This window comes from Giraffa tippelskirchi, chromosome 3 (assembly GCF_054371585.1).
Source record: "Giraffa tippelskirchi isolate mGirTip1 chromosome 3, T2T-mGirTip1v1.2.pri, whole genome shotgun sequence".
NCBI lineage: Eukaryota > Metazoa > Chordata > Mammalia > Artiodactyla > Giraffidae > Giraffa > Giraffa tippelskirchi.
Window position 1 is genome coordinate 30,134,807 of NC_137277.1, and position 23,945 is coordinate 30,158,751.

Genomic DNA, 23,945 nt, shown 5'->3' on the forward strand with positions numbered 1-23,945 from the left:
TTTTAGAGGGTGCAGGGGGAGCCCGAAGGAGGTCTCTCCCCACCAGACCTGCGGTCAGGACAGCTGGCCCAGCCTCAGGCCCTGGCGTCACGCCTGGCCACACAGAGGTGGCTGCATCCCTGGCCTTGGAAACCAGCAGAGTAGGCCCTGGCCTGGGGCTCCCCCTGCCTCGGCATCACTGGAAATGCCCAGCCTGGCCAGAGAGCAGCAGGGCTTAGAGAGGGAGGAAGCTTTCTCCCTGCGGATGGAATCAACATGATTCAGCACAAGGAGCGTGGAGGCCGGGCCCTCCCGCCAGGGTCTGCTCCCTGCTGCCACCTCAGCGGAGGCCCCAGACGGCACCTGCCGCGGGGTCCCTGTGGTGCCCACGGAAGCCGGGCACTATGCCACTCCTCTCTCCAAGAACACCACTGCCTGGCAGGCTGCCAGGAACAGCCAAGCCCTGCAGACAGGGCTCCCGGGAATCCAACCAAACGAAAGCAAACTCGCCAGATCTCTCAACCGCACCCGCGGGCCTGGCAAATAAGCCCTGGGGTGCGCAGCCCAGACCCAAGGGCTTGCTGGGGACACACCAAGACAGCGTGTCCCCGGTGCACGATTTACTGCAGCTCGCCACAACCTGCGGTGTCAACCGCCTGCCAGGGACAGAGGTAGTGGTGGGGGTCTCCACTCTCAGGAAGTGTGGGACTTAGTCTAACAAAGTGGACAGCAGGAAAAATGACGTACATACGGACGATTAAATCCACACAGCCTAACCGGCAACTGAATCTCAGAGTACACGGGCTGACGTGGCCCAGGAGGGTGGCCTTGGAAATGTAAGGAGAATTCCATGGAAATGAGGACATGCATCCCAGGTGGAGAAGAACAAGATCAAGGCTAAGGGTGGGGAACTCCTTGCTTGTTCTGGGGGTTGTCAGAGGAAAAAGGAAACCTCTTGCTCATCTTTCTGCCAAGCCTCTGGGTCCCCAGGGAGACTTATCCAGACCTCTGGGACAGCCAGCACCCTAGGTTCCTGAGGGCTCTTTTCTGCCTTGCTGGGGTGGCTTGTGTTCCCAGGTGTAGCGTGAGGCCAGCCCAGTCACCCTGGTCACGTGGCCTGAGCCACACCGGCAGGCTAACCCTGGAACTGCCCTGCCCAACAAGGCTGCACTGTATAAACCAAGCCAATCAGAGCCTCTTTACAGAAAAGCTGGGAGATGGGCCACTTCAGCCTGGTGTGGGCTGGGGGAACTAAACCCCTACTCTGGTGCTCCATGAGGCTGGGAGATGACCGAGTCTGGGACCTGGGGACTCAGAGCAACCCTTGTACCCAAGCAAGAGATGACCCCCGCCTCCTACATGGGCTGCCACTCGCCCTCTCTCCACGACTAATGGGTCCTTCTTCCCAGGGCACCTTGAAGACTGCAAGAGTGAGCCGAAGACTTAGGAAGTGACACCTGGAGAAGCGGGAGGTCTGGGGGAGGGGAGCGGAGCAGCCTCTTTCATCCACAATTAGCTTCTTTCACCCCCCAACTCCCTGAGCACTGCCCCATACTGCTTCTGAACTTTCAGTAAGTTCTGGCCTGGACTGAGTCCTAGTCCGGTAGACGGAATCTAAAACCTCCTGGGCCTGGCCTGAGCAAGGGGACCGAGACCCTGCCGGCAGCCCAGCCAGACCCCAAGCAGATTCTCTTGTTCCTTGTCGTTGTTGCCGTTGAGAACGAGTTTAGATTTGCAGAGCCGACACAATCTCACACAGTTTGTAGCATCTGCTCTGCTCAGTACCTCAGATACCCTCTGGGAAACGAGGAACACAACTCAGAGGTTATCGGCTGGGTCCCACGTGGGAGCAGACTGAGGACCCGAACACAAGCTGCCCGAGCTGACCCTTGGCCCCGGGCTCTTCTCGAGATGGCATGGCTCCTTAAGGGGAGGGGACTCCCCTTGGCTCCTTCCCTCAGCAGGCAGCTTCCTGGGAGCCTGCTTCCCTCCCCACTGCACAGCTCAGCATCCTAAACACCAAGGAGGCCTCCCCATACTGCTCGGGCAAGGGACACGCAGGGACAGGCTGCAGAGTCTCCAGTCAGGAAACTCCCCCAAATCTAAGACCAGAGAGACTCCTAGATTCAGAAGCAGAGGCACCGGCAGCCATAATCCCTCAGCCCACCGCGACTGTCACACGTGGTCCCCAGGCCCGTTTCCACATCCTGAGCCTGTAGCAAGTCACACAGGTGGGGAAGGGGAGGTCCCAGATGGGGGCGTATTCTGAACCTGGGGTCTGTGAACCCTCCAACATTCTTGCAGGACTGTGAATGTTGGCGCATTGTTCTGGGAAGAGTGTGGAGAGATCGTTCAAGGCCACAAACAGCTCACGGCCCATAGAGACCTGGACAACCTCCCGCCCCCTCCCACGGGGCTCTGGGCAGCCACACACATGGGCAAACACAGGAGAAGGTGAGGATGACCGTGACCGTAACTGTCTGGGCTCCCATTCCCTCTGCTTGTTCAGCTGTTCACCGATGCCCACCCTTGTGCTCTGTGGGGCAGAACAGTGTCCCAGCAGGACGGAGCCCTGAGCTCCGAACACCCACCTCCGCCTCCTGTTACTGATGCGCCCCTGCTGGTCTGACCCTAGGGAGCCCTGGGTGTTTCCTGTCTCTCAGTGACTGCTCATTCGCTTTCTGAACATCACCACCCCCGGCCTAGAGGAGGAAATTGGAAAGGAAAACAAGATTTGGGGGAAAGAGCCACTTCTGTGCACAGCACAGATGCAGCTCCTCATCCCTCCAAACAGCCTCAGGGTCCTAGAAAACTACCTCTTGTTTCCCACGGACATTTGGACACCGGGGCTCCAGTCCCATGCTGCCCAGGGCCACCAGCCACTCCCTGGAGGGGCCCTGATCTGCACCTTAGGCAGGCCCGTCGCTGGCTCTGCAGAGCCCACAGGCCTCAACCAGAGATCACGAGAGCCCAGGACGTGCCTGGAGCAGGAGGGCAAGCTATTCTGCTGTTTTCACAGCAAAGGGGAAGCCTGGCTGACCTCCTCCGACCCCCATCAGCCGTGCCACTGTGTCAGGACAGAAGAGTGTCAGGACACCAACGAGACACCATCTGTCAGGAAATGCTCCCTGTCTCAGGGACGCTGTGGGTGACACAGATGTCCATGGAATTCTCCAGGCAAGAGTATTGGAGTGGGTAGCCATTCCCTTCTCCAGGGGATCTTTCCGATCCAGGGATGGAACCCAGGTCTCCCGCATTGCAGGCGGATTCTTTACTGTCTGAGCCACCAGGGAAGCCTGTGGGGGACACAGGGATGTGTCTACTCTCCAGAAACTAGGAGGAAGCTCAGGTTCTCCAAGATGTGGAATCACACTCATCCTGCAGGCCCCACCCGAACGACTGGCCCTGACTGGCCCTCGAGAACACAGGCTGCACCCTGCTCTTTCAGCCCCAGGAGGGCTTGCCTCGACCCCCACCATCAGCCCCTCCATGGTCCTGTACCCTCTGCAGCACCCACCCCAGTGCCGGGAGATGGGATACGATCAGAGAAAGCATCTCGCCGTCTGGTTGCAAATGGATATGATGGTCTGGAAAACCCATTATTCTGATAGAAAGCAAAACAGTTTCCACAGAGGCCATACCATAGCTTTCAGCTCTTGAAAGACAAAGAAACACACACCACTAAAAAGTTACTAGGTGTGGAACGTCATCCTTCTCTGAAGATTCAGTTCAGAGATGGCACCTGGGGAAACAGCGCTGTCTCAGGCAGCCTTCTGGATGCTGTTTGGGAAAGCAGAGGGGAGAGCAGAAACCCCAGGTTTCCTGAGCCCCCAGGCCTCTGCCTCCCTCTCCCTGTGCGCACACACCTTGGGAATACACACTCCAGGGTGACCACACACCAGATACACAGGGGGTTAGGGGGGCGCTACAGATGAGGGTATGAGGGTCTGTCTGATTGATTTCCGAAGCTCCCCCCAGGAAGGCTCTCTGACGGCCTCTTTCAACAGTGATGGGAGAACTTCAGACAGGCCACCTCAGAGTCCCTTCCCCATCCCCTCTGGACTCCACCACTGAGTCAGAATATGGGGCTTGGACTCAGCTCCCCCGCAAAGCTCCGCCAAGACAGCCCCTAGGGATGCAGAAAGGGCACCTGCCTGCCTCTCTCCCACTGGACAGAATCCACGGAAGGGATGAAAAAGTGAAGAAGGAAAACAAGCCCATAAGAAGTGGACAGCAACGGCCCCAGGGAGACCCAAAGCAGAGGGGACCCGCCAGAGGTGCCAAGGCAGTCCCTAACCAGGGGAATCAGGCTGAGGGCAGGGCGCAGGCAGCCTCGGAAGGCCCTGCGGCCAGCCGGTCCCACAGGAACCGGGCCAGCTCCCTCGCCTCACCGCTCAGCTCCAGGCTAAGCGCCGGTCAAAGTTAGTCAGGGGAGAGAAGACCTGTCTCCCACCTGAATCCCCTCTCACCCAGGGTGCCTCCCGGCGAGCAAAGCCCCTGGGGGCTGGAATCTCACCAGTTCCAGAGCTGTGCCCTTGGACTCCCCCTGGGGAAGCTGACAACTGCGCATTCCTTGAGGACCCTTGATGGGAGAGACTGCCAGTGGGTAGGGGGGAAGCGAAGCACCTTGGCGCTGGCAGGCGTCCCCTCTCGCCCACCGCCCCGGGCCAGCCTCCTCCTCTGTCTGTGGAGGAGAGAAGCGGGGACATTATTCCAACAGGTCCCCCTCGGCCGGGCCTCCCCGGGCAGCCTTCCTCCGCCCTGCCCTGAGGCCTCAAATTCAGGGACAGCGCCGAGGCACCTGCGGCTAGACACGGCCCCGTCCCCGCGAGAGGGGGCCCGGGCGGTGCCCCTGGCGCCCCGGGGCCTCCTCGGCAGGGGAGGGGCGCCCCCGCGGCCCCTCCCGGCGCTCACCTGGCGCAGGTGCTGCAGCAGCGTCCCCGCCTCCTCCCGCCGGCCCTGGCGCACCATCCGCAGCAGCTCCTGGACCATGCCGACGCGCCGGTGGTAGGGGGGCAGCCCCGAGCCCGCGCCCGCGCGCCCCGCCTTGTCCCCGGCACGCAGCAGCAGCGACGCCCAGAAGTCGGCCCGTTCGCGCCGGGGGCCGGGCGCCGCGCCGGGGCCGCCTCGCTCCGCCAGGCTGCCCTTGGTCTGCCTGGTGCCCATGCCGCCGCCGCCGCGCTCTCCGCGTCCCCGCCGCCGCCCGCCCCTCGGCCGCCCGGCGCGCGCCTCCCGGGCGCAACTTTAGAGGAACTGTTGCGCGCGGGCGGGAGGGCGGGCGGGGGCGCCGGCCGCGCTCCTCCTCCGCGCTCCCCGGGCGCGCTCCCCCGGCGCTCGCCGCCCGCCGGCCCCGCCCCGGCCCGGCCGCCCCGCCCCCGGCCCCGCCAACGCGCGCCTCCGGGCCCCGCGGGCCCCCTCCTCGCCTCCCCGCCTCTTGGCTCCACTCGCCCGGCCTGCGCCCCCTCCCGGTCCTCACCACGTTCCCCAGATGCTACACGATCGCGCGTGGATGAGACCCACGGAGGTAGGGGCATGCTCCCGGCGACATGCTGAAAGTTTAGAGAATCGAGGCGGAGTGGGGCTGGGGTCTCAGCCCCAGAGTCGGGTTTCTCAAAGTGGGCGCCGCGGAGCATCCGCGCCCAAGTCGTCTGAGGGCTTGTTGAGAACGCCGACTCCCGGTCTCGCCCCAGACCCGCTCAGTGAGAATCTCCACCGTGGGGCTTGGCGATCTGCATTTTTAGCCTCTTGGCTGATTCTGATGGACACACTTGAGACTCGGCGAGTGGAGGGCCGGTGGTGGTGCAGAAACCAGTGCAAGGCTGTGTTAGGCAGAGTCCGTAGCCTGCATCAGTCCAGTCTCAAAGGGGCTGGACCCTCCAAGGGCAAAGAAGAGTCGTTTTCTTTTGTTTTTGCTAGCACACCTCCGGAGAAGGATCCTGGGGATATACCCCATGCAAAGCAGCAGGAGCATGCCTGAAAGTAGGCCCGACTGCATGTCCCTGCTGTCCCCATTTACCCCCCACCCCACCCCCAACCTGGCCAGACCAACCCTCCTGTCCTTAGTGCACCAGATCACCCCCTGGCTCAGATGGTGCTTGGAACTCCCAGGGCAGTCTTGCCAGAGAGAAGGCCCAGGCACCTGGGGACCTTCTCCAGCCGGACCATGGACCACTGGAAGGCTGGGGTGACTGCCCTGGTCCCAGGTTGGGGCTGCAGGAGGAGCAGCAGTCATGTTTCTTGCCTCTGACCCAGGGCCTGGGTGCTGCTTTGGGATAACGTGGGCTGTGGGGCAGGACAGCTGGAGTTCACTGTGTCCTGAGCCTGGAGCATCGGGCAGGTCTCTTCCATGTGGGATGAGAACACTGTGTCGTGAATTGGAAGAGTTAAGATGGGGGGGTTGTCAGAAACTCTGAGAGGATACACGTGTCCCACAGAGGACGTTCCTTCTCCCAGTCTGTGAGTGACTGCTGGGTCAACCCCCAGTCCCTGGAGGACGGCCCTGTGTGCCCTTCACTGGCTTGCTCTTCTCTTTGGACGTGTGGCTCCCGAATGCCCAGCTCTGCTGGCAGAGAACACTCAGTCTTCCTGAAGGCTGGCTTCGCAGGGCCAGGTGACATCTTCCAAATTCATCCCCACCTTTGTGTGTCAGCATCTCCAGAGGTACCTGGCTGGGAGACACTTCAGTGCCTCTCATCTCTAACCTGCAGGATCACAGGCAAGGTGGCCACCAGGAAACCTGCTGACCTGGCTCCTTCCCAGGGATGGTGGGCTCCCTCTACCTGGAGGCAGACTGCAGCCGGAGTTGGCACGTTGACTGGCTGGAGGGCATGGGGCTGGGACAACACCATCTTGGTGGAAGGCAGCCCAGGCAATCCTGAGAGTGAGGTCTACTCTCTAGTTGCAGTACTCGAGCTCCCACACTGGCTTGGTTGCTCCGCGGCATGTGGGATCTTCCCAGCTCAGGGATGGAACCATGTCTCCTGCACTGGCAGGTGGATTCTTTACCACTGAGCCACCAAGGAAGCCCTCTTCCATCTGTTTAGAAAGGAAACTTGTATTTGCTCCCATCTCTCCGTCACCAAGGCCCCATCTCTGTTCTTTCCTTTTGAGCCAAGTTTCTTGGAAATGCCTAGTATTTACGTCCATTCATTCCTCACACACTGTCTCTTGCCAGTGACCCAGTTGCTAAATTTTAGTCTTCTCTGACTCTTAAGCAGCATCTGATCCCGTTCCCTACTCTGTTTCGAAGAAAACTGCACTCCCTTGGCCTGTGGGGTTACTGCTCTCCTCCAGGGATGCCCTGTGGGGGCTTCCTGTGTTAGCTGAGTCCTTTCCTTGTCACTGCCACCTGGGTGCAGGCACAGACCTCTGCTTCGGCAATGTTATTTATCCTCACGGCTTCATGCAACATGCACACACTGATGACTCTTAGTCTTGCTTTCCAACTCACAAGCTGATAAGTTAACCTGTCACTGATTCTTGGATGCCGATGGAAGACGTGACACTCCTGGATCAGAGATGTACGGCTTTCTACTCAGGCACACGTAGTGTGAACATCAGCATATCTGCATCGGCTCCCCTGGCCTCCAAGTCCCCCGGAGATGCTGCACCTGTCGCGGGTTTACATCACCAAGAGTGGGGGATACCCGGCTGGAGAATCTACTGGTTATATCGGAAGCAGTGAGCAAGCCTGGAGGGAACAAACACAGCACTGAGAAGTGATCCAGGTGTAAGGCGGCCGGGGGGTTCTGCCTTCTTGGCACACAGGGCGAGATGGGAAGGAGTGAGGCCCTCATTCCTGAAGAAGGAGTCTCTCTTCCGCCAGCGGGCGCTTCATACTCCACAAACAAGCACATCTCTCTTCCAGGCCTCCTCCCCAACCTGCCCTCCGTGGGCTCGGCTTCCTGTAGCAGTCAGAAACCCTGGAGCCACTGTGCGCTCAGGTCTCGAAGCACCTGCGTCTGGTCCCCGAGTCCTGGTGAGGATGCCCAAGGGGTGGCGCTCGTTTGTGCGTGTTCACTGTGGGCTCCATCTTGGGCTCTGTCTGGTACGGTGCGTTTTCATCCTTTTAAACAGCTGTGAGGTCAGTCTCACTTCTTCCCTGAGTTCACAGCTGAGCATATGGACTCTGGGACATGTTAGTGATGGGCCAGGCGGGGATTCACACTCAGGTCTGTCTGACCTGAAAGCCCAGCCACGTATGTGACTTGAAACATGGATCCTTGCTGGACACACATTGTTGTCGTTTTCACCCCAGTCATTACATCACAACAGCCTTCTTTTTAACTTCTTTCTAACTAAAGGGGAAACAGTTACACACCACACACACACACACACACACACTTACACACTCACACATAGAGGATTCAGTGACTTCTATCCCTTTCCGTCCAAACTACTCAACATGGGGCTTCCCAGATGGCACAGTGGATAAGAATCCACCTGCCAATGCAAAGGACATGGGTTCGATCCTGGTCTGGGAAGATGCCACATGCCGCAAAGCAACTAAGCGGGTGTGCCACAACTACTGAGCCCACGCTGTAACAAGAGAATCCACCACAGTGAGAAGCCCGTGCACCGAGATGAAGAGTAGCCCTCACTTGTTGCAATCAGAAAGCCCTCATGCAGCAACAGAGACCTAGTTTATATTTAAAAAATTAAAAACAAAACAAAAATTAAAAAAAACTACTCAACATGCATTGTTGCCCCCATGTGCGACACTGTCATCATCCTGTGTTACTTACTCCCGTCCCGAGATGCTGTCTCCTGTGCCTTTGCACACACTGCAGTATCTTCCTTCACCTCCTTAACAGATAATGAGTATCCCTTAAGACTTGGTTTAGGTGTCCCCTCCCTCAGGAAGCCTTCCTTCAATGCCTCCTGCGCCATCCTCCATGTGACTGCAATACCCTGTGACTATGACTGTGTATCTCGTTTGTACTGTTCGTTGGCAGGTGCTCTTCTTCTGCCTGGAACATCCCCCTTCTTCCCTTCATTGCTTAGCCCCTCTTCTTCCTTTGCCTCCCACCAGCCAGTTAGGTGTCCATCTCATGTTTCTCTAAGTCTGACTACTTGAGCCCGAAACTGGTGTCCTGGCCTGGGATCTCCTCAAGGGCTGGTTGTCCACTGGTGCCCAGTGGAGGAGCTCAGCATAAATTTGCTGAATGAAAACTGTGTGGACCCCCGTGCATAGCAGGTGCTCAGGAACCAGAGCACTAAGATGCCAGTGGGGCATGTTAACATGGAAGCTACAGGTGACCTTCAGGAAATCAGTCTGCAGGGAATAGAGGTAAGAAAGTTGAGAGTGCTGATGTAGATGTAGCTCCTTCTTTCAAGAGACTTGGTTGTGAGTTGGCTGGTGGCTGGTTGACTTGAGGCAGTTCCTTCTTGGTGGTGGTTTGATATGAGTGAGATGGAGCATTTATTTAGAGGGAACCCAGGAATCTATCCTTTTGGTTGTTCTCTTTTATTTAAGTGTCTAATTTTGGTAACTTGAGACGCATTGGACTTTTCTCACCATCAAACCAGGACTTACAAAATTCTCATCATGATTTTTCTTTGAACATTCACTTCAGTTTCTTCTATTGTAAGATTTGAGGTTAAAATTAAAGATGTTTCAGATTATATAAATATTTAAGTAAAAACATCTAATTCATAGATTATCCACAATGTCAAGCTCTTATTGCTGCAATGCATTTTACACTGATAATATTGAAGCCTTTTCTTAATAATCATGCAAAAATGTTTTGATAGTCCTTTTTAGAACAGAAGAAACTGATTAAAAAAAAAAAAAACAGAGTTTGGCTAGTGCTTCCTTGAGAGTCAGAATTCAAACCCAGGTCTGCACTGCTTTAGAGAACATGTTGTTGTTCTGTCGCCAAGTCATGTCTGACTCTTTGCGACCCCATGGACTGCAGCATGCCAGGCCTCCCTGTCCCTCACCACCTCCTGGAGTTCCCCCAAGTTCATGTCCATTGAATCGGTGGTACCTTCCAACTATCTCATCCTCTGTCGCCTTCTTCTCCTTAGAGACTATAGATGGTCAATATAATTAAAATTTTTTATTTGAAAATGTTATGCTGGTGCTGTTTGTCCTTGAATGTGGAGAGAGGACTTGGCCAGGAAGAGCACAGGAGAGGAAGCACACCTAAGCCACATCCCACCCAGTGGTGGGAGGTGGCCTAGGATGTCGCTGGAGGGATGAGTCTCAGGCCAGCCTCAGGGAGATTCTGGCAGATTTGGGAAAGGAGGAGGAACGACACCAATAGTTTGCAGATGGAAGAAAAGCTGGGGAAGTAACTACCTGCTAAAATGCCTGGAAGGCAGGGCAGGGGCTTGTGGAGAGAGGGGCAGTAGGACCACCACTGGGGGGAAGGAAAGGGAGCTCTGTGGGCAGCTGGAGGGGAGCCCAGGCCGGATGACCAGAGCCCCTGCAGGTGGGAGACAGGAGCTTGGTGCAGCATCCTGCTTCCATGAGGTTTTGCTCCAGCAGCTCAAGAATCAGGGCCCAGAAGTGAGGGATTAGACCTGCTGGTGCTGAGGTCCCTTGGGGGCAAACTGGGCAACTGTAGGTCCTGGGAGCAAAGACCCATGGAGTACTGTCAGGGACAGAGGTGATGCAGGACCCAGGGATGGGACACAATGTACGTCCTCCAGCGGTTCTCAAACTGGAGCAGGCATCAGAGTCCCCAGGAGGGCTCGTCAAGGGACAGACCGCCGAGCACCACCCTCAGAGTTTCTGACTCAGTAAAGAAATTGGGACCAGCTGCCTTTGTAATGAGTTTCCAGGGATCCCATGTTGCCAGGCAGCTCTGCCCGGGGACTGCACTTTGAGAAGAGCCAGAAGAGCTGGGTGTGGAGAGGAAGCAATCAGGAGTTTTTCTCTCCTAAGGTCTGGATAAGGTTGCCAAGGGGCCAGACCACTCCTGTGCTCAGAGGAGTTGAGGGCGTCCCTGAAGAGCTGGCCATGAGAGAACACGGAAGGCACATGCACTCACAATGCAGGGGCCCTATCTCTTAGTCCACTTTCCTCTTAAAGGAAGACCCTTCCCCGTTGCAGGATGCCACCAGCCCACTTCTCTGTCAGCAGCTGTTCCCACACATTCTGAGGTCTTCAGGGCCTCCGAATGCTGCTGTGTGCTGGGGCTGAACGTGAACACCTGTGTTTCAATCCCCAGTTGCAAGCAGACCACCGGTGACATCCCCAGCATGGGACCAGCTCTCATTAGGAAGCTCGAAGCCCCAGGATAACTGACCCAGGCCTTTGCTGGCAAGAACACTCTCAGATTGTCAGCAAGGCAAGAGAGAGAAGTGACCTGGGAGGGAGAAGGGCTGGCTGCATCAGGAGAACGAGAACCCAGGGCTCCACAAGTTCCAACGCTTGCCTTGCAGAGGGAGCTCCAGGAGGACACGTCCTGGAATCCATCCATTCAGGGCCTCTGAGACCCATGTACAAGGCTGACTGCACACTTTCCTTCTACTTCTCTAATTGTTTCTCCATTTCTCCATGCATGGCTTGCTTTAATTTGGTTATTTAGTTATGTAACAAGTGCCCACAAGCTCACCATCCAAAACAAAACAAAGCCAAACCAGACCCATGGCAATAAGTGACCTTTCATCCTTGTATGCGGAGAAGGCAATGGCACCCCACTCCAGTGCTCTTGCCTGGAAAATCCCATGGATGGAGGAGCCTGGTAGGCTGCAGTCCATGGGGTCGCTAAGAGTCGGACACGACTGAGCGACTTCACTTTCACTTTTCACTTTCATGCATTGGAGAAGGAAATGGCAACCCACTCCAGTGTTCTTGCCTGGAGAATCCCAGGGACGGCGGAGCCTGGTGGGCTGCCGTCTATGGGGTCGCACAGAGTCGGACACGACTGAGGTGACTTAGTAGCAGCAGTATCCTTGTATGCCATTGCCTGACCCCCTTTCTGTTTATATTATTTTAATGTTTCTCTACATAATGGAGAAATCAAACACATTCAAAGCTAGAGAGACTAGTGAGTTCACATGTCCTCCTTGTCCTCCTTTAATTTCTCAAAACATGCCCACTCTTGTTTTACCCATTTTCTCTGTTTCCATGTATTTTAGGTAGTTGTATTGCATTTATGAAAGCGATAAAGTATTAGTCACTTGGTCATGGTTGACTCTTTGTGACCCCATGGACTGAAGCCTGCCAGGGTCCTCTGTCCACGGAATTCTCCAGGCAAGAATACTGGAGTGGGTAACCATTTCCTTCTCCAGGAGATCTTCCTGACCCAGGGATCAAACCAGGGTCTCCTGCATTACAGGTGGATTCTTTACTGTCTGAGCCATCAGGGAAGTATGTGCTCTTAAAGGATATCTTTTTTTTTTTTTTAATTTTTGGTTGTTTTTAATTGTATCAGAGAATATCTTGGGACTTCCCTGGTGGTCCAATGGCTAAGACTCTGTGCTCCCAATGCAAGGGGCCCAAGTTTGATCCCTGGTCAGGGAACTAGATCACACATGTTGCAACTAAGTGTTCCCATGCCAAAAGTAAAGATCCCAACGATGCAATGAAGATGGAAGATCCCATGTGCTGAAACCGAGACCCAGCGCAGCCAAATAAATAAATAATTTTTTTTAAATGGCCAAGATGGTAAATTTTATGTTACGTGAATTTTATTACAATTTAAACAAAAACAGACAGTTACAGTCAAATTCAGGGCCTTCCTTAAGATTGTTCTGGAATCCAGGGATTTATACATCCAGAATATGGAGTAAGGACCACAGCATCTCAGCTGCCGCTGTGGCTGATGTGGCCTGTGTGGTCCCCGTGAAGGCAAGAGCCACCTCTTATACTCCTTCAAGCTTGAGCACTAGGATAGTGTCACCTGATCCTTCCTATTTTGGGCAACCACTAGCTGCCCCCATTTAGAGCACTTCGTGTAACTGGGACACCAATGGGTTTCTACCTCTTGCAAAACTCCTTTCCAAAAAAAGAGTGGTCTCTTCAGAAGCCTTGCATAGAGCTTTCTCCAAAGAAGACACACAAATGACCAACAGGTGTATGTAAAGATGTTCAAAACCACTAATCATGAGAGAAATACAAACCAAAGCCATGAGATACCACCTCAACCTGTTAGAATGGTCATCATCAAAAAAAAAAGACAACAAAACCCACCCCAGGAGATAAGTTTTCGAAAAATTAAAAATAGAACTACCATAGGCTTCCCTGGTGGCTCACTGGTAGAGAGTCCACCTCTAATACAGGAGACATGAGTTCAATCGCTGATCCAGGAAGATTCCACATACCACAGAGCAACTAAGCCCGTATGCCACAACTATTGAGCCCAAGGGCCCTAGAGCCTGTGCTCTGCAACAAGAGAAGCGACCACAATGAGAAGCCTATGCACCACAGCTATAGCGTAGCTCCCGCTCACAGCAATTAAAGAGAAGCCCACACAGCAATGAAGGCCCAGCACAGCCAAAAATAAACAAACAAATAAATAAATAAAACTTATCAAAAAAAAAAAAAGGACTACCATATGATCCAGCAATTTCATTTAAGGGTATTTATCCAAGAGACTTGAAGATAGGATCTCAAAGAAATATTTGTACTCTCTTGTTAATAGCATCATTATTCATGAGAGCAAAGAGGTGGTAACAACCTGAATGTCCATGAATGGTTGAATGGATAAGGTGAATGTAATCTATACATACAGTAGAATATTATTCAGCCTTAAAAATGAAAGAAATCCTGTCATGTCTTCAACATTAAATGAATCTTGAGGATATTCTGAGAGTGAAATAAACCTGCCACAGAAAGACAAGTATCATACGGTTCTAGATATATGAGGTACCTGGAGTGGTCAGGGTCATAGAAACAGGAGGTAGAAGGGTGGCTGCTGGGGGCTGGGGGAGGGGGAGGTGAGGAGTTGTTGTTTGACAGCATTAGTTTCACTCCTGCAAGATAAAATGTGCTAGAGATTCGCTATACAGCAACGTATGTATATGTACCCCAATGTTTGTTATAGTACTTTTTACAATAGCTAGGATATGGAAGCAACCTAGGTGTTCACCAACAGATGAATGGATACAGAAGTTGTGGTACATATATACAAGGGAATACTACTCAGCCATAAAAAAGAATGCATTTGAGTCAGTCCTAATGAGGTGGATGAACCTAGAGTCCATTATACAGAGTGGTGAGAAAGAGAAGGAGAAAGAGAAATATTCTATGTTAATACATATATATGGAATCTAGAAATGTGGTACTGATGAACCCATTTGCAGGGTAGCAATGGAGATGCAGACATAAAAAACAGACTTGTGGACACAGTGCAGGAAGGAGAGGATGGGACAAATTGAGAGAATAGCATGGAAACATACATATTACCATGTGTAAAATAGCAAATCGGAATTTGTTGTGTGACACAGGGAGCTAAACTTAGTGCTCTGTGACAACCTAGAGGGATGGGATGGGGTGGGAGTGGGAGGGAGACTCAGGAGGGACTGGGACACATGTATACCTGTGGCTGATTCATGTTGACGTGTGGCAGAAACCAGCACAACATTGTAAAGCAATTGTCCTCCCATTAAGAAAAGCAATGTATGTATAGTAACATCGCTGTACTGTACACTGAAGTATTTGTTGAGAAGATGTTGTTTTTAACCACTAATAAGAATAATCAAAGAGTTATCCTTCCCCAGTCTTAGGGAAAGTCTCCCCCACTGCACTCTTCTCATCTGGAACCAGCTTCCTTCCCCTCCCCCGTCTGTGGAAACTGCACTTAATTCATTGATGTGCTTCTCCCTGGGGACAAAGTCCTGGGTAGGCGCTTCATCATGTGCCCCCCAGTATTCAGAGAAACCGTTAACTGCCCTCCCTGCTCCCCTCCCCAGGGAGTGCCTAGGCTGGCCTTTTCTCAGCCAGCCTGAGAACGGAGGAAAAGGCCTTTTCCCTCTTCAAAGTTGCCTCCAATTTGTGGTTGGTTTATGTGATAAATGCTCGAGTGTGTGCTGTGCGCTGGAGTGGGCTCTGGAGACAAGATAGCAAACAGGAAGGACGGGACCCTGCCTCAGGGAGTTTACTTCCCAGCAAACAAAGAAGGTAACTTCAGAAGTGTCTAACGCTGTGATGAAAACTGTTAAACAGAGGGACCTGGCGATCTGGGAGGTGCCCCAAGGAGGTCCCTCTGAAGAGAGGATGCTCATCTTGAGATGTGAGGAGAATGGAGGGAGGAGGAATGGCATTCCAGGCAGACCTAACAGTTTGTGCAAAGGTCCTGGGTAGAAAAGAGTGGCATGTATAAAGAACAGAGGAGGCTGGTGGGGATGAGGGGAGAGTGGATTGGAGGAAAGTGGAGATGTAGCTGGAAGGGTGTGTGCAGGGCCTCTTGGAGCAAGTTGGAGCAGGAAACTGTTAGCTACTAACAGGAAAGGAAGGAAGGACAGCATGGAGGACATCCTTGGGTTCTCGCCCAGGTCTGTTACCTGCTACTTGCATGACTCTAAGTCAAGGGTGTTCAAACTTGGGCATGCATTTGAGTCAAGGGGCAGGCGAGGAGAGGGTTGTGACAACACCCAGCTGGGCCTCATGCCAGAGTGTCTGATTCGGTGGGTCAGAGTGGGGCCCAAATGTATGTGCTGATCAAGTTCCCAGGTGATGCTGCTACTGCAGGTCCTTGGACCACTTTGAAAATCATGTTCTTAAAAAAAAGAAAATCATGTTCTAAGCAAATTACTGATCCTGAGTCTTTTTCTTCACCCGTAAAATTGCACTTCTCTGAACTCAGCAGTTGCCAGAGAGTACTGAGGGTGGAGGGAGGGATAGTTAGAGAGTTCAGGATGGACATGTCCACACTGCTATATTTAAAATGGATAATCAACAAGGACCTACTGCATAGCACAAGGAACTCTGCTCAGTGTTATGTGGCAGCCTGGATGGGAGGGGAGTTTTGGGGGAGAGTGGATACATGTGTATCTATGGCTGAGACCCTTTGCTGTGCATCTGAAACTATCACAACATTGTTAATTGGCTATATTCCAGTACAAAATATAAAGTTAAAAAAAAATCGCCTTTTTCTCCTGGTTGATGTTGTTATCAAGTGAGATAAAGCCCTTTGAAAAAATAAAAAAGACACAAAGAGGGAAAAATCAACTTAACTTTAATAATCACCAGTGTGTGTTTCCTTCACAAATTGCAAAGAATGCTCACATGTAACACCAGCAGTGGGTGCCTTGGGAGCCGTGGCAGTTTTATTTTCTCTACTGGAAGGCTGGCTGACTCTCGGACCATGTACATGTTTGAATCTCACTGCTGCGTGAAGGACAGACACCTGCTTTGCCCTGCCTGGGAGAGAACTTGGATGCGCCCCGCATTGTTCACTCCACAGACGGAGGCTTGATGATCTCCTGTGTCTGTGGTTATTTTTGTTAACCATCATCTCCTCCCACTCCTCCCCAAGAAAGGCGTCCTGTGAGTCATCCAGAGGCCCGGGAGGAAGCCACGGTTGCTCAGCTGGTTTCTGGCCATCGAGGGACAGACAGGAGGAGTGGTTGAGGTCTCCTTGAGCTTTGAAGGAAAAACTCCATCGATTCATAGACTCCCAGAAAGTCAGTCTCTAGGATATGTGCCTATTATATACCCTTGGAGTATTTTTATTTGTACTCACTCAGAGTCAACAAATATGTTGACTATCTGCTACAAAGCAGGCTGAGGATACAGCCATGACAAAACAACAAAGCGGCCCCTTTGTGGAGTTTATATATATGAGATCCATCCATGGAACACATATTGAAAGCCTACCATGTAATATCCATCCATGGAATGTATACTGAAAGCCTACCGTGCAATATCCAGCCATGGAATGCATACTGAAAGCCTACCATGTGTCATGAAATTTATAGTGCATCAGGGAAGACAGACTTGTAATCAGATAAATGCAGTGAAGTGTAATAGGGCTTGTGATGGTGATAAACACAGGGTGGGGACAGTGAGTCATAAGGGGGAAGAGGGCCCCGAGGAGACGTCCCCATAAACTGGTTATTAAAGGCAACTGACTAAGGGGAGGCATTCTGCAGAGAGGAAGCGGCTGTAGCTTGGCACACGGGGCACCTGCCAACGGTTCCACAGAGTTGGGGTACAGGGTGCCCGGGATAGAGCGGAGGCTGGGAAGGGTGGCAGGGGTCTGGCCACAGATGGCCTCAGGTGACCCGGACGTGGGGCTTAATCCTGCATTAAGGGTACTGAAGTGTTAAAAAGCTCAGGACGGAGAGGGAACAGTGACAGGGCTAAGCTGCGTGGGGGTGATTATTCTGGAGAACGTGTGGGGGGAGCCACTGGGTGCAGAACTGGGGGTGAGGAGAGGAGGCTGGGCTCACAGATGGAAACAGGGATGCAGGATGCAACAGGGGCAGGAGAGGCAGATCAGAGAGGGAGGCTGAGGATGGATAGGGTTGGTCACAAGTTGGAAGAGGGGAAGGAAGACGCAGAGGGGAAGAGAAGCAGCTAGAGGAACAAGAACGTGGGGGAGGAAATGACTTCTGTCCTGCACACGCTGAGTCCGAGACGCATGTTAGCACAGTACAAGACCTAACTAGACGTGTGAGGTCCAGAACCTCACATTGAGCAGTAACTGAACCCAAGTGAGTTTGAGGATGAGGTTGGGGATGAGGGCAAGGACAAACAGACCAGTGCGCACTGCATCATTTAACACACTGGAGGAGGGGGAAACTTTGAAGAGAACTCAGAGGAGATGTCAGAGGAAGACAGCAAAAGAGGAAGAAACGGGGTCTTGGATGACTGCTGCGGAAGTCAAGGATGGAGAAAGTTCCGGAAAGAGCAGTCAGTGGTGACAAATGTTGAAGAACAGGTCACTGGAAGGACTTGAAAGTTTGATTTCAAGAGAGTGAATTGAGCCCCTGCCCAGAAATAAAAATGTATGGAATGAGTGGAAAAAACTTGGGAGATGAGACTCTGAACACCATCTCCAAAGGGCAATCACTGTTATATGGATTCATAACTTTCTAATTTTGATTCTTCTGTTTGTACCAGAAATCCCCATCTTCCAGGTGACCAGTGAAAGAAATAAAATAGAAATACAAAAACATGGGAAATTACACTTGAAAACACACTTTCAGATCTCAGAGACTTCGGGGAACTTCTCTACAAGCGGTGATGCAAACAGGAGCAGATTCCAAGAAATGCCTGCAGACAGTTAGCTCATCACACACAGAGGACAAGTGGAATGGCCCTCAGCAAAGCCCCACATGCCCGAGCTTTGGCAGAAGCAATGCTCTCTTGCACATGTCACGTCTGGCACCTGGCTGGATGAGGACACCGCAGGAACCAAGACAGACAAGATCCCGGCCCCGAGAGGCTTGCATACTAGTAGGAGGGATGGACAATAAACAAGTAAACAGATGAACCAAGTAACCAGAGTGGGATAAATGCTATGAATGAAATAAACTAGGATGAGCCAGTAGAAACAGGAGAGGATTGCTTGAGACAGATGGTAATCAGTTTATCTTGCTGAAAAATTTCCAACTTTAGTCACAGGCTTCACATGCCATCATATTTTGTGATTGATCACATCTTGCACTGTTCTAATCGTCTCCTGTTGCATTTCAGGCAACCCTCACTGGCAATGGTGGGGTGGGGGGTGAAGTTGTGAGGAAAATAATTCTGTGATACGTTCCCTGTGCCTACACCCTGATCCCTGGTTGAGCATCATGGGTGGGGACAAAGATGGGTCACTGGGAAGGTGAGTGGATCTCCACTGAATAGAATGCTCACATGGGATTGTTTATGTGGGGGCAGCCCCCTTTCTCACTGCTTCCCAAACACATCCCAGCTCCAGCCATAGCATGAATGCTCAACCCAAGACCCTCCTGGAGTTTTTCAAAATGTGTGTATGAGTTTGAGGATGAATAAGCCTTTTCTGTCCTGTGTGAAGAGGCTTGATTGCAGAAATCCAAAACTAAGCCAACTCCCTATAACAGTGGAGGCAGGAGGTGGAGGAGGTGCGTCCCGCTGCTCCAGGTGTCCCGGGGGCAGGTCCACTTGCTGCTTTTCTTGAGTTTTGGTTACTTGAGCCGCCTCTTCCTTTTGTTGCCTAAGCTGGTCCCAGTTGAAGTTCTGCCACTGTCAATTCAAGTGCCCCAACTGTTATGATGCAGCTGAATCACACAGAGCTGGGATCAAACCCCCACATATTCTCGAGTCGAGGCTGTGCTGAGCAAGACAGGAGCTCCAGCAGTGGGCTTTGACAGGTGCGACCCCCCCACACTGGGCGGGGGTGCCCACGCTAACCCCGCGGCAAAGATTCCTACCACATTCAGAGGTCTCGGCTCCCTAAGGCTCCTAGGGCCAAAATGGGCTTTTGGGGGGAATGTCTGCTTTTAGCTAGGATGAGCTCAGCTGCTGCGACAAACAGACCTAAAGATGCTTATTGGCTCAAACACAACAAAAATGTCTCATTCACATAACAGACTCCAGTGTGTGCTTTTAGCGACAGTGGCTCTCTCCCATATAGTGATTCAGGGATACAGGATCCAAACCGAGGCTCCAGCATGGCTTGGCTGTCATTTACATCTTGCCATCTTGCCTGGAAAATCCCATGGACTGAGGAGCCTGGTAGGCTGCAGTCCATGGGGTCGCGAAGAGTCGGACACGACTGAGCGACTTCACTTTCACTTTCATGCATTGGAGAAGGAAATGACAACCCACTCCAGTGTTCTTGCCTGGAGAGTCCCAGGGACGGCGGAGCCTGGTGGGCTGCCGTCTATGGGGTCGCACAGAGTCGGACACGACTGAAGCGACTTAGCAGCAGCAGCAGAAGGGGGAGGGATAGCCCTTCAGGTGATGTTCTATTGGTAAGAACCAATCACATAACCACCCTGAACTGCAAAGGAGGCTGGGAAATGTAGTCCAGTCTTGCACTTTGCTATAATGCCCATTGCTACCAAAGGGGAGAATGATTTTGGTGGGCAGAAAAGTTTGATTTTCTGAGAGGACTAAATGGCAGGCACTCTAGGGTTTTTAATCTTGACAATATTGACATTTTAACTGGACACTTCTTTGAGGGTGGGAGGGAGGCTCCCTGTGCATTGTAGAACATTTAGTATCATCCCTCCACCCACTCCTAGTCATGACATCAAAAATGTCTCGAGACATGGCCATCAGTCCGTTGGGCATAAAGTCATCCCTAGTTGAGAATCACTGCTCCAGACACCAAGAGCAATGTCAGAGTGTTTGTCAGCCAGGGATGAAAGGCAGCAAAATTACCTGCTCTCACTTTCACTTGGAGATTCTCTGGTGGCTCAGACAGTAAAGAATCTGCCTGTAATGTAGGAGACACAAGCTTGATCCTTGGGTTGGGAAGATCCCCTGATGGAGGGGGAAACCTACTCCAGTACTCTTGCCTGGAGAATCCCATGAACAGAGGAGCCTGGCAGGCTACAGTCCACGGAGTCCCAAAGAGTTGGATATGACTGAGTGACTAACACTTTCACTTTCTTCACTTGTCACTTGGGAAGCTCGTGGTGTGGATGCTAGCTTTTGCTCACGGGATTGACAGATTAGCTGAGGTGCTGACTTGAAGTTTCAGAGAGAACAAAGTGATATGGACCCCAACTCTCAGACTCTCAAGTGCATGATGGGAACAGTGTTAGAACATGCACGTGCCTTGTGCATAGCCAGGGTAGCCTGCACAAGAGATGCTCTACGGCTTTCACTGAATTCAAAACCCAAAGAGCACTGACTTGTTTGCAACGAACAGATTTTCTGAATTATTTCGTGCCGATTCCCTAAAATCTCTGGGAGAAATAAGATTTGTTTGATACCTTTCCTAACATGAGGCAAATTTGTAAGCACCTAGTGAGTTGTTCTGAATGGACTTGGTGAACTAGGACTGGACAGACCCCTAGAACGTATTTGTTTGCAAGAAGTGGGCCGCAGGGAGGATTTCTAGCAGCTTGTTTTATACTAGAAGTACTACCATCCAGCAAAGCATTAGGCTGCCAACAGTCTGCTTTATCTCTTAGAAACCCAACAGTGCTGCTCTGACTTCACAGGAAACATTTCCTGGCTGTAGCTGATGGGGATTCCTTCCTATACCACGGAGAACTTCAGGTTGTAGTCCCCAACAAGGAGGTCTAGATTTGTGTGTAGCTTCCAGCGTAAAAATATTAGTTTCTTGATTTACTGGGAACATGCACCCTCTTGAACATTAAGTAAAACTAGTTATGTAAGTCTTTTATTTGAAAGCTACTTGAAATGAATACAAGTCATAATCAATAAAGCTCAGTTTGAAACACTGTGGAGAAAAAGGAAGAGAGAAACATTTTCTCTGCCCCGGGAGCTGCACAAAGTAACAAGTTTATGTTAGACTGACGTTTGTGTGCAAATAGCTCAGTACTCCTTCTGAGGATAAGCAATTTGGGTCTGAATAAGTGTTTAATGTCTCACAAACCCATGTGGATCATTCTCTCTGAGCAGGCTTGAAAACACTAGACTTTTTGGCTTTTTACCAGTTGCTATTTAGTCTGGAGGGCTTCCCTGGTGGCTCAGACGGTATAGAATCTGACTACAATGCAGGAGAAATAACAATGAAAAACCAAGTAACAAACCTGGTGCTTCTGAGGGGTGGTTCTCCAGAGCCCAGAGCCCTCTGTGGTCCGGTCTTTGCCTCGTTCTTGAGCCTTGTCTGCTGGCGTGGTCTTGCCTCCTCCGACACCTCGAGCCCAGAACCAAGCACATGGCCACCCATGCACCGGGCCCCGCAGTACCCAGATTTCTCTCCACATCCCAGCCCAAACCCCAGAGCTTGATGAACATGTTGTCAAGTTTCAGGATTCAGGTCACATGTGACGCTATTCAGAAAGGCTTTTTGACTTTCACTGGTCTCTCAAGAAGAGCTGGCCAGTTGTTCCTGGTGCTCCTCAAGTCACTGACCTGCCTTTATCACTCAGGACACACTGTGTAGATGCCTCACCCCTGCTGGACCACAAGCTCTGAGGGCAGGGCCTGAGTCTCATTCCTCTTGGGAGCAGCAGTCCCAGCACAGGATCTGGAGAAGGTTTGTTCAGTAAAAGCGATCAAAGAAATAAACAGTCATTTTATAGCAAATGTTATACTGTCATGTGATTCTCCTTGCTTTTAAAATTGTGGCAAGATACACAGAACATAACATTTACCATCTTCACCACTTTTAATTGCATAGTTCTGTGGTGTTCGGTATCTTCAGTCTTGTGCAATCATCAGTATCATGTGTGCCCAGAGTTTCTCCATCTTCTCAAACTGAAAGTCTACCCATTAAACACTAACTCCCTTTCCCCTCTTCCCTCAGCCCTGGCACCCGCCCTTCGACTCCCTGTCTCTATGAATTTGACAGAGAGGTCAAACATTCTAGGTAGCTCAGCCAGTAAAGAATCCGACTGCAATACAGGAGACTCCGGTTCAATTCTTGGGTCAGGAAGATCTGCTAGAGAAGGGATAGGCTACCCACTCCAGTATTCTTGGGCTTCCCTGGTGGCTCACAGGATAAAGAATTCACCTGCAATGCAGGAGACCTGGGTTCAATCCCTGGGTTGGGAAGACTCCCTGGAGGAAATCGTGGCAACCCACTCCAGTATTCTTGCCTGGAGAATCCCCATGGACAGAGGAGCCTGGTGGGCTACAGTCCATGCGGTCGCAAAGAGTCACACACAACTGAGCGACTAAGCACACAGCACATTTAAGTGAAATCGTACACTATTTGTGCTTTTGTGTCTGGCTTATTTCACTGAGCACAATATCCTCAAGGCTCATCCATGCTGCAGCCTGTGTCAGAATTTCCTTCCTGTTTAAGACCGAATAATATTGCACTTTATGGATAGGCCACATTTTATTTATTCATCTATCGATAGACACCTGGGTTGGTTCTACCTCTTGGCTACAGTGAATAATGCTGCTGTGAATGTGGAAGTACAAGTACCTATTCGAGTGCCTGCTTACAATACTTTTGAATATGTACCCAGGTTGCTGGATCATATGGTGATTCTGGTTTTTTTGATGTTTGGAGGAACATATATGCTCTTCCAGGCTAGTTCTTTACACACACTAGTTCACTTAGTGCTCATAAGAGTTCTAGGAGGGAAGACTACTATTAGTCCTTTCTCGTGGGACCTCCCTGGTGGCTCAGAAGGTAAAGAATCTGCCTGCAGTGTGGGAGACTCGGGTTTGATGCCTGGGTTGGGAAGATCCCCTGGAGAAAGGAATGGTTGCCCACCCCAGTATTCTTGCCTGGAGAATTCCATGGACAGAGGAGCCTGGTGGGCTACAGCCTATGGGGTCACAAAGAGTCAGACATGACTGAGCAACTGACAACTTTCATTTCTTTCTTGACGGATGAGAAGGCAGAGAAAGTTAACTTGTCAATTTCATAGTCAATCAGCGGTGAGCTGGGACTGAGGCTCACATTTAGATTCCAAAACCCAGGCTTTTGAGCCCTGTGCTGCGTTTGTTTTCTTCCAGAAGTGGGGGTGGGGTGGTGGTGGTGGGGCACTCCCTCACTCTGGTGGGTGAAGGGCCTGCCTTGAGGTGGGGGAAAGGACCTTCTTTTTTTTTTTTTTTTTTAAAGATCTTAATGTGGGCTATTTTTCAAAGTCTTTATTGAATTTGTTACAGTATTGCTTCTTCTTTTTTTTTTTTTTTTTAATGTTTTTTGGGGTTTTTGACCATGAGACATGTGGGATCTTAGCACGCCAACCGGGGTTGAACTAGTGAACTAGTGTAAAGCACTAGCCTGGAAGAGCATGTATGTTCCTCCAAACATTAATGCACCCCCAGCATTGGAAGGTGAAGTCTTAACCACTGGGCCACCAGGGAAGTCCCGAAAGAGCCTTCTTAAATAAGAGGCATCTTGCTTGTGAGTGGTCCAGCTTCAGAGGTTAGATGTGTTCAGCTTTCCCCTAGTCCTTCACAGGCCTGGATATTCTGTAGTGAAGCCGTTAACATGCTC

General features: G+C 51.6%; 1 protein-coding gene across 3 annotated transcripts in view; it reads right to left on the reverse strand.

Moving 5' to 3' along the window:
* Window positions 1–23,945, reverse strand: part of LRRC75A (leucine rich repeat containing 75A) — a 61,479-nt gene that overhangs the window by 28,049 nt on the left and 9,485 nt on the right. Inside the window, exons 1-2 of one of the 3 annotated variants that reach the window (XM_081583905.1) lie at window positions 4,894–5,163; window positions 4,496–4,663 (exon numbers count right to left, since the gene is read on the reverse strand). The exons of 1 other annotated variant lie outside the window; for it this stretch is intronic. In XM_081583905.1, coding sequence (XP_081440031.1) covers window positions 4,496–4,663; window positions 4,894–5,145 — 420 coding nt within the window. In that variant the 5' untranslated portion in view covers window positions 5,146–5,163. Of the gene's footprint in view, window positions 1–4,495; window positions 4,664–4,893; window positions 5,164–23,945 lie in introns of those variants that run through there. One more of the 3 variants, XM_081583906.1, reaches the window with a different exon arrangement.